Source organism: Gadus morhua, chromosome 8, assembly GCF_902167405.1.
Source record: "Gadus morhua chromosome 8, gadMor3.0, whole genome shotgun sequence".
Classification (NCBI taxonomy): domain Eukaryota; kingdom Metazoa; phylum Chordata; class Actinopteri; order Gadiformes; family Gadidae; genus Gadus; species Gadus morhua.
Genome location: NC_044055.1, coordinates 2,979,838 through 2,991,207, shown reverse-complemented (window position 1 = coordinate 2,991,207; position 11,370 = coordinate 2,979,838). Strand labels below are relative to the sequence as shown.

At 40.7% G+C, this 11,370-nt stretch overlaps 1 protein-coding gene across 1 annotated transcript; it reads left to right on the top strand.

The window, feature by feature from the left end:
- The first annotated feature begins 6,115 nt into the window (after positions 1-6,115).
- Positions 6,116-10,981, top strand: LOC115549392 (SLAM family member 5-like). The gene is made up of 6 exons (XM_030364540.1): positions 6,116-6,227; positions 6,576-6,878; positions 6,966-7,253; positions 8,455-8,571; positions 8,654-8,703; positions 8,882-10,981. Exons 1-6 carry the CDS (start codon positions 6,140-6,142, stop codon positions 9,014-9,016), a joined length of 981 nt encoding a protein of 326 aa, XP_030220400.1. The 5' UTR covers positions 6,116-6,139; the 3' UTR covers positions 9,017-10,981.
- Positions 10,982-11,370: the final 389 nt, after the last annotated feature.

Here is an 11,370-nt window from a genome sequence, read left to right as displayed (position 1 = left end):
GAGTGAAAAATCGTAGTGCATAGAATTGCAAAAAATAAAAATCATATAGAGCATATAACTGCAAATAATTAAAATCGTATAATGCATAGAATTGCAAAGAATTAAAATCGTAGTGCATAGAATTGCAAAGAATTAAAATCGTATAATGCATAGAATTGCAAAGAATTAGAATCATAGTGCATAGAATTGCAAAGAATTAAAATCGTAGTGCATAGAATTGCAAAGAATTAGAATCATAGTGCATAGAATTGCAAAGAATTAAAATCGTAGTGCATAGAATTGCAAAGAATTAAAACCGTATTGCATAGAATCAAACCACATTGCAAGGAATTAAAATCATTTAGCACAGAATAAAACCACATTGAAGTATGAAGCAGCAGTAGCCTACAACTTCACCAGCATTCAACAATTTGCAAATGTATGGAAAGTTGTAAAAAGGAAAGATTCAAAAAAGGGAGAATGTAGAGTACTGTGTGGATGTGTAAATCAACTAATCCATCTCCTAAATTCAAACCTACCAAGCCAAAAACCAACAATTGAAACCAAACCATAACATGCCCGCAGTCATTCGTCTGGTGAAGTCAGTCTGACAGCTTTTCATACACCAGTCCAGTGGGGTTACGGGTGGCGCGAAAACAAACCCCATTGTGGAAGTTTGAGGTCACAACTTCACACTCGCCCTAATTTCGGTTTGCCAGACATCCGTTCTGGGTTTTTCCCGGAACTTCCAGTTCTTTGTGGATTCCTGAGGGAGGTGAAGCATCGGCAGAAGGTGCTGTGACATCAAATTGTAAAATCCAGAATTGCACCGATGTCATTTCCACTAGGGATGTTCTGTAGTCCAGTGGTGCTGTGAAACAAAAAAGCAATTGGCGAAAATAGTTGCATTCGCCAATTGGTATACTTACCATTTAACTTGCGCTTGTTTGCTTTCACCAATTCCAATTTTGCCCAAAGGTTGAACTTTCACAATAGTTGCAGGTGTTCTTCCATTTTGCGTCCAGTTTCAAGAGCACATCCTTCCCAGTGTCAAGACAGGTTGTTGTTGTTGTTGTAGCGGTCCGCAGCGTTAGTAAAGTCAGTCGTTTAGTCGTCCCCCGTTAGGCTTCATACAAACACGTGCAACAATGCACTCAAAAACAACCTACAACACTGCACTAAACTTAGAATGAGCCAAAACCAAACAGACGAGCGCTAAAATCCAGGTTAAGTTTAGGGGAAAGAATATAGCGTATATGTGTGTGTGCGGTGGACACATTCTGAAAACAGCAGCCAAACACAACCAAACAAGCTACCTTCTAAGCTACCAAGTGAAACGCTCACAACACCGTTGCGTTGGAGCAAACTAGCTTCTAAGCTACCAGGTGAAACGCTCCCAACACAGTTGCGTTGGAGCAGGCTACTTTCCAGGCTACTTCGTGAAACGCTCCCAACACAGTTGCGTTGGAGCAAACTAGCTTCTATGCTACCAGGTGAAACGCTCCCAACACAGTTGCATTGGAGCAAACTACATTCCAGGCTACCAGGTGAAACGCCCCCATAACAGTTGCGTTGGAGCAAACTACTTTCCAGGCTACTTCGTGAAACGCTCCCAACACAGTTGCGTTGGAGCAAACTAGCTTCTAAGCTACCAGGTGAAACGCTCCCAACACAGTTGCGTTGGAGCAGGCTACTTTGTGAAACGCTCCCAACACAGTTGCGTTGGAGCAAACTACTTTCCAGGCTACTTCGTGAAACGCTCCCAACACAGTTGCGTTGGAGCAAACTAGCTTCTAAGCTACCAGGTGAAACGCTCCCAACCCAGTTGCGTTGGAGCAAACTACTTTCCAGGCTACCAGGTGAAACGCTCCCAACACAGTTGCGTTGGAGCAAACTAGCTTCTAAGCTACCAGGTGAAACGCTCCCAACATAGTTGCATTGGAGCAAACTACCTTCCAGGCTACCAGGTGAAACGTTCCCAACACAGTTGCGTTGGAGCAACTAGCTTCCAGGCTACCAGGTGAAACGCTCCCAACACAGTTGCGTTGGAGAAAACTAGCTTCCAAGCTACCAGGTGAAACACTCCCAACACAGTTGCGTTGGAGCAAACTAGCTTCCAGGCTACCAGGTGAAACGCTCCCAACACAATAGCATTTACTGTACAGTCAGTATGTTTACATACACATCTTATAGCCAAAGGTCGACTATACTCCCCAATTGGACAACTGCAATTGTCCGACTACATATTTCAGATTATATTGCACAGAATAAAACCACATTGCAATGACTTAAAATTGTAGTGCATAGAATTGCAAAGAATTGAAATCTTAGTGCATAGAATTGCAAAGAAATAAAATCGTATAATGCATAGAATTGCAAAGAATTAAAATTTTAGTACATAGAATTGAAAAGAATGAAAAATCGTAGTGCATAGAATTGCAAAGAATTAAAATCGTATAATGCATAGAATTGCATAGAGTGAAAAATCGTAGTGCATAGAATTGCAAAAAATAAAAATCATATAGAGCATATAACTGCAAATAATTAAAATCGTATAATGCATAGAATTGCAAAGAATTAAAATCGTAGTGCATAGAATTGCAAAGAATTAAAATCGTATAATGCATAGAATTGCAAAGAATTAAAATCATAGTGCATAGAATTGCAAAGAATTAGAATCATAGGGCATAGAATTGCAAAGAATTAAAATCGTAGTGCATAGAATTGCAAAGAATTAAAACCGTATTGCATAGAATCAAACCACATTGCAAGGAATTAAAATCATTTAGCACAGAATAAAACCACATTGAAGTATGAAGCAGCAGTAGCCTACAACTTCAGCAGCAGTCAACAATTTGCAAATGTATGGAAAGTTGTAAAAAGGAAAGATTCAAAAAGAGAATGTAGAGTACTGTGTGGATGTGTAAATCAACTAATCCATCTCCTAAATTCAAACCTACCAAGCCAAAAACCAACAATTGAGACCAAACCATAACATGCCCGCAGTCATTCGTCTAGTGAAGTCAGTCTGACAGCTTTTCATACAGCAGTCCAGTGGGGTTACGGGTGGAGCGAAAACAAACCCCATTGTGGAAGTTTGAGGTCACAACTTCACACTCGCCATAATTTCGGTTTGCCAGACATCCGTTCTGGGTTTTTCCCAGAACTTCCAGTTCTTTGTGGATTCCTGAGGGAGGTGAAGCATCGGCAGAAGGTGCTGTGACATCAAATTGTAAAATCCAGAATTGCACCGATGTCATTTCCACTAGGGATGTTCTGTAGTCCAGTGGTGCTGTGAAACAAAAAAGCAATTGGCGAAAATAGTTGCATTCGCCAATTGGTATACTTACCATTTAACTTGCGCTTGTTTGCTTTCACCAATTCCAATTTTGCCCAAACGTTGAACTTTCACAATAGTTGCAGGTGTTCTTCCATTTTGCGTCCACTTTCAAGAGCACATCCTTCCCAGTGTCCAGACAGGTTGTTGTTGTTGTTGGGTAGCGTTAGTAAAGTTAGTCGTTTAGTCGTCCCCCGTTAGGCCTCATACAAACACGTGCAACAATGCACTCAAAAACAACCTACAACACTGCACTAAACTTAGAATGAGCCAAAACCAAACAGACGAGCGGTAAAATCCAGGTTAAGTTTAGGGGAAAGAATATAGCGTATATGTGTGTGTGCGGTGGACACATTCTGAAAACAGCAGCCAAACACAACCAAACAACTTCAACCAGCTCAAGGAATAACAAACGATTGGTGACTTGCATGCGGGGGTCCTCGCTCCCCCGTTGGTGGCCACGTTGTCCGGATTGTTCAGTCAAAAGCGCCCAAAAAACCAACAATCAACCGCGGGACCATTTTAATACGCGTTTGGGAGCAACGCAAAAATATTCATCCCGCACGTGCGGGGCGACACAGGTGAACTCAATTAATAGCTAATGAGAACGAGAACGGGATGGCTGTGACAAGCCAGAAGCTCGAGCCAATAAAGAGTTTCCCTCCGTATTAAACGCAGGGCATGAAAAGCCTGTCTAGAATAAAAGTGATCAAATATTAATGTAGGCTACCTTTTCTATTTAGTATTTGGGTCGCATACGAACTAGGTATAATGAAGCCATTTGGAAATGTGATTATTGCAATTAGTGATGTCTACTGTTTGGTTTATTAATCTGTCCTGTCGGGCTCTCATTAACCCCTTCATAACAAGATAAGCATCTCCCAAATTGATGAAAACCAACTCTGTTATTGATTGTCCCTCTCCATTGTGAGGCTTTACCCCAAAGAAATGTAACAGTGCCCAGGTCAATCCAAACACGGGATATATTATATTCAAGAATTTAATTATTTATCGTGTTTACGTGTGTGTGTGTGTGTGTGTGTGTGTGTGTGTGTGTGTGTGTGTGTGTGTGTGTTTGTGTGTGTGTGTGTGTGTGTGTGTGTGTGTGTGTGTGTGTGTGTGTGTGTGTGTGTGTGTGTGTGTGTGTGTGTGTGTGTGTGTGTGTGTGTGTGTGTGTGCGTGTGTGTGTGTGTGTGTGCGTGTTTCTCCCTTTGTTTATTACATTTATTTAAAACAAGACACATTTGCAGTTCGGTGGTCCGAGGATCTCGTCACTGCTTTTTGCAGATGATGTGGTCCTCATTGGATCATCGGCCTGTGACCTTCAGCACTCACTGGATCGGCTGGCGGTCGAGTGTGAAGCGGCTGGGATGAGGATCAGCACCGCTAAATCTGAGGCCATGACTCTTAGCAGGAAACCGGTGGATTGCTTACTCCGGGTAGGAAATTAGTCCTTAGCCCAAGTGAAGGAGTTCAAGTACCTCGGGGTCTTGTTTGCGAGTGAGGGTAGGCCCTATATGGAGCGTGAGATTGGCCGGAGAATCGGAGCAGCGGGGGCGGTATTGCGTTCGCTTTACCGCACCGTTGTTACGAAAAGAGAGCTGAGCCGCAAACAAGTTTTCTGAATCTCTCCCCCTAAACCATGACAATGCAACGTCAATAAAGCAGCAGCGTGTAACGAAAATATAAGTAAAGGACCAAGAAATTCTTCCGTTGACTGCACCTTCTGCGCTGCATTGGGTTTGTTGGCAACTTGGCATGCAGGCGTAAGGATTTTCAGGTAATCAGGTCGTGAGACTGTCAGAAATCAATCCGATTACTAAATCATAGCTCATTGAAGCAATTAATCGGAGCACCGTTACCACCCTTAAACTGCACGTCAAACGACAAGTGATGTGGCTCAAATACGGGGTGACTTTGAAATGAGTTCATTCATAGTTAGTTTTCAGGGGCGTTTAGGTTTCATCATTAAGCGGGAAGTCTGGGTATTCATTGAGCGTCAAACTATTCTGTAGAGGTTTAATTTTATGGTGGGAATGTCTTTATTCATGTAAAGGAAAACCCAAAATTCAGGCAGTGGAAGTTTGTAATTATGATGGAATGTATTGCTTCAAAATATGTAATCAGCTGTAGATCCACATTTCTCATGTTGTAGATAAACGCAATACATTAACACTAACAAAATAAGGGAGAAGGCCGAAGTTTGAAAGAAAAATACAGTTGCACGAAAGTAATAACAAAACATGAGTTGGTTTGGCAAACAACTTGTTTAGCCTAGGCAAGGCAAGGCAACTGTATTTATATAGCACTTTTCATGCACAAGGCAGACTCAAGGTGCCTACTTCACACAAGGTGCACAGAGAGGGCTGGTAAAGAGAAAGACACACACCCTCGATGCAGCCCAGTCTCACGGAAATATGTGACACTGTCACGTCACGTCATTTAATCTATTCATTCGTGATATGGAACATTTAATCTCAATTTATTCGTGCCAAAAGCACCAATTTCAAACTCATTCGAAAAAGAAGAGATGAAGCAGCTACCTTTTTTCCGTTGCGGTTTGCCTACAGAGCAGCGCACCTGCATTAAATATATCTGTGAATTGTCACAATTTCTCTGAATCAAAGGTGAAAGTAGAAACGGGTCGCCAAAAGCTGTCATATAGTTAGACATTTGTGTATTTGGCACGAACAGATTGAAATTACGTGTCTCAGATCACGAATGAATAGATTAAATGACGTGACAATGTCACGTATTTCCGTGAGACTGGGTTGTACGACGCTATAGTTCAACGCTTGTCTCTAGTTCCCTCATTCGAGGAAAATGATCCGTAACCTATCTAACATGTATCTCTGCACTATATTTCTTCATGCTCTGTATTTTCTTAATTATTGGTTCGTAGGCCTACAAGGTAAAACATTTAACTCATTTTCTACCATTTTTCGTGGTATTTTGTAGCCCATTGCTTTCATTGTTATAAGGGAATAGTTTTACAATTAACGTCATCCGTGTTTACAACATCCGCATTAAAAAACAAAAAATATTTTTTCTGTATGTCCTGCTGCATGAATCACTTTGCAATGTTATGCTCAGTTTAAAACCCTTGCATTCAATTATTTTGTATCTCTATGTGAGAAAGGATCATTCATAGCTTGCTTTATTCAATGTGACATTGTGTTAGTACATCATGTATCTGGACAATTAAATGTATGCACATCATTAAGTTACTTATCTTGGTATCTTTTCTTGTTTTTTACAGGGTCAGAACTTAATTTGCCTAATGTTTTTTTGCTCAAGGGAAAGGATTTATTCATGGAGTTAAAAACACAGAAACCCACCAGTCAGTTTACATGGCGCTTTAAAACAAAAAATAATATAATAAGACATAATCCTGGTCAATTAGGGGATTTTGAAAATTTCTATGGCAAAAGGGTAGAGTATTCAACAAAGAATTACTCATTGCAAATAAAAAATGTTGGATTGAATGACAGTGGACTTTACCACGCAATAGAAAGTGGTGCAGAAGTAACAATTATTGCTGGATACAACGTCACAGTTCAAGGTATGTTCACTGAAACAGAGAACAGACATTCGATACAAGCTGTTTCTTTGTTTGTATATTAATGATATCTTAATCTCCTTGTTCCAGAGCAGGCATCACCAGTGGTCCTGAAAGTGTCGTCTGTATCTCCCAGTCCTGAATCCTGTAATGTGACCATGACCTGTAGCACTCAGAGCTCCTCCTTAAACTCCACCTTCACGTGCACCAATCAAACCTGCTCTGGGGATGGAGGAGACCCAGCAGAGGTCGTGACCTCTGATGTCTCGCTCAACCTCTACCTGTCAAATGGTTCGATCGCCATCTGTAACCATAGCAACAAAGTGAGCTGGTCAAAGGCCACGATGGAGATTGAACCTCTGTGTTTTGAAGATTATGGTAAGATTGGGGAAAATAGTGTTTTGACAAATGCAAATTACAAATGAATTTCAATTTGCCAGTGTGTGTATGATTGGACAAGCATGAATAGATAAGAATTCTTAAATATCAGTGACTTTATTGGTTGTGTGGCATTAAAGTTGCTGTGATTGAAGTGCTGGAAAGAGAGAGAGAGAGAGAGAGAGAGAGAGAGAGAGAGAGAGAGAGAGAGAGAGAGAGAGAGAGAGAGAGAGAGAGAGAGAGAGAATGAGAATGAGAGAGATAATGAGTGAAGTGAGCACGATTTTGTAACAAAACGGTGTCCAAAATATTTACAGCTCCTAACGCTCTTGCGATTTTGCTTTTCCATTGAAAGGAGCCGCGCTTTTTGCCTGCACGCTCGTAGTTGAGGCAAGTGCTGCTGCTGATGCCGAACCATAAAAACACGTTTGGTCAATCGAAAAAGAATAATAAGCATAAATACACGAAACACTGAATAGCCTAACTAATTAAATGATTGATTGCTTATATGCTAGATTATAGCTTAGTTGATCGCTATTGTGTGTGTGTGTGTGTGCGTGCGTGCGTGCGTGCGTGCGTGCGTGTGTGTGTGTGTGTGTGTGTGTGTGTGTGTGTGTGTGTGTGTGTGTGTGTGTGTGTGTGTGTGTGTGTGTGTGTGTGTGTGTGTATTGTTTATTATGGAAAGGATCCGCTCAACGGAAGCATTTGTGCCAGGCAAACACACGGCAAACTGACAAACTAGAAATATTTTTTTGTGCGGTATCTCCCTGCTTCTGAAATGCGCGCAAATCTCCACCCACCGCTTCGCTGGTTTCCATGAGCATTCCATGTGCGACCATCCCTGTTGCGTAATGCGGATTGCGTATGCCCTCATATATTGTTGAAATCATATGCTGGATGCTTTACTCTTTCTATTTGTTTTTTAGTTAAGGCTCGGTCTATAATAAGACCACGTTGGCTATGCAATCGCGGACAAATACGATGCCCTGCAATAGCCGCATAATGGCTGTCGGATGGCTATGCCATTTCTAACCAACTGCCAAAAAACATTGCAGACAGTCCCTCATATATATATATGTAATCAATTTGAAAGCATTCATTCACACAAGATATACAAAGAATTCTAGTTGAGTGGAGAATGTTCTGTTTGATGACATACAACGGTAGAGTTATTCCTTTTTCTGTTTTTGTTTGTTGACAGTTAGGAATGCCATCAGCAGCCCAAGTGTTCCATTAATTACCATTTCAAGCTGTCTAGTGGGCTTCATCATGGCAATGTGCATTCTGGGAATTTGTTATTGCAAATGGACGAAAAATAGTAAGTTACAATTTTCTCACCAGTTTGCATTACGTACAATGTCACATATATCTAAACATTTTTGGAACCTTTTATTCTTAAGACCACCCTACCGATAACCGGGAAACCCATTCTCCTGGTAGCGATGACCAGGTAAGCTGATTTCCTACACGTCATACTTAAATGTTCTATAATCAGTAAAACCAAATACTTCAAACGTATGTAAGACAACCATACATCTATGACGTGTCAATAAAATGGTGAATGGTACTTCTTGTTTATAAGATAACTGAATAATGCAACAAACTTATGCATTAAATGTTCTTTCCAGAGTCCAAACTGTGACCAGTCTCCCACCGTCTACAGTATGTTAGGACCCTCTTCTCTCCCTTTAGAATCCATTCCCCTTCAAACAGCCTCACCCGAAAGTATTTATGCCGAGGTTGACAATCACGGAGGTGCTTAGAAGGTTGCAGGTTCTATCAGGGGCGAAGCACCAAATTCTGGGCCCTATACACAAGAAGTCCTGATGCTTTCTGAGCCGCTACTGAGCCTAGTCGACGGTTATTGGATACGGTTGAGGCGGGATATGACGTGAGTACGATGTATGATTAAAGGTGCGTTCACGGTCCTGGTGATAACGAGACGCCTTGTCAGTAATAACGAGATGCCACAATTATGACCCTCACGCTTACTTACGCGTCTTGCCGATACCGCCGGTCATGTGCACTGCGTTGGGAATCTAAAAGTTCTTCACAGCAGGTTTTTTATATCTGATAAAAACCTGTCAGAACTAAACAGAGCTTAGTACAATCAGTTTCTAGTTTGAACGCCTTTATTTCTTTGGAGCCTATCACCTACTACCCGTTTCCTTTTATTTAGGAGAAGCACATTGTATATTGCCGCTGAATGGAAGGCTACACTTCCCCTTATCTAGAGCTGGTTTACCAGAACACAACGTTTGAAACCGAGCAAAGTTGATGCCAACAGACCTTACAACTTCAATCGATAGTAAAGTATGCGATATGATGGTTGATTGTTTTATATTGTGTAAAACGTTCATGTTCAGCAATGTTAATGTGCGTCACTATTAAACTATACGTCACCAACTGGGTAACTCTGTTATCAGAATCTGCCCCCAGTTGCCGAACAGAAGTAGAATCATAAGCGCGCCATGAGGTGTCGTTCACGAGAACTTTCCGACGTCCCAAAAATGTTTTTGCCATTTTTCCAGCGATGTGAACGCGGCACAAGGCGGGATATGGGTCTTTTGAGCGTCGCGTCACTGACGTTACGGTCAAAAATGTCGCTAAATAATTGCGTAAGACAAAAAGTGTCGCAGAACTAATTATGTAGCGGCTAACCTTGTTGGTTAGACGCTACAAATGCCGCCTTCAAAGCAGCTCGGAGGTTCGGAAGCTCTTACGTGTATTTACGTAAACCTTCACTTCTTCCGAAATAAGTGTTCAGGAAACGCCCCTCAGAAGTTCGTAGGCTATGACGTTAACCCGGAAAAACTGATCGTTCGTGAGACTATACCAGGGCCCCCAGGAACAATGCATGCTTCCGCAATCCACCAGTGCTCAGCGGCCAAGCCTGGATTGCACCCGTTTTAGCGGGCTGTGGACGGGTCCGTCAATTCATTGAGTCCCAGAAGTAGATATCGCCTTTCACTCCAATACAAGTGGGGAACAGGAATGTGTCTCCGCAAAAAATGTCTGGATAACAATCAAAGGCTCCTAATTATATTTATACCATGTTCTAAAAAAAATTATGTTTTCTCTTTTCAAAACGCCTCCTCAAGCGTTTTATTAGCAGTTTTATGCATTTATTTTTTGCTGTAGAAGGAGGGGTGGGCAGCTGAAAGGAGTCGTAGTGAAACAAACGGCTCAGTGCCATGGACCTATTAAAGAAGTGCACGGCTCTATTAACTTCTCGTGTCTGAGGTTTTTCCATTTACTTAACAGGAATGGCGTTGAACACGGATATACAAAACATACATATCATTGAAATAGCTGTTACAGGCACTGACGTATTGATTACCTGAATGATTATGGGAGACCTAATCTTCATAATATTGTTAATAGTCTAATATTAGATTTCAGTTGCGTTGTATTTAATTTTCATTTGCTTGTTTAGCTATGTATGACAGTTTAACAATGTTGGTGTGTTACAATCATTATTACAATTCATTATTTGGGTAGGCTACTCAACTTCGTTGCTGGTCAATATGTAACCATTTACTTTACATAAATTATTGATTGCATTTTTCATAAATAGTTAGTAGGAAGGAATCTGTTTCTTAAGCAATAAAATTGAACAGTATTTTTCTAGGCCTACATACGTTTACTACGTTGTTGGTGTTATATGTTAGATGGAGCAATCTTATGAAGTTCCCAGACCAATAAAGTTCTATCTCTTTTTATTTGAACTGCCTGTATGTCCTCTTGATTATAGTATTACAGGGTTAGGGTTAGGTTTTTCAGTTATTTGTTATACTACATACGTAGTATAAGAAATAGTAGGCAGACAGTAGGCCTGATTTCCTCTGAATATTGAAATAAAAAGATTAATTCAGATCTGATGGGTCTGTGTATATATTTGGTCATTCGATTCTCGCTTTCAGAAAAAAGAGTTGTAATTAAGATTTTGTTTTAAAATACAAAAATGAAAATGTATATACAAGTTGTTTACTTTATAAGGTCAAAAATTGACTAATCTAAACTATTCTAAAATAATAATATAAATTATATATATTTTTATTATTGTTAAATAATAATTGTCGCCCAGATGGCAGGAGAGGAATGTAATTTAAAGATC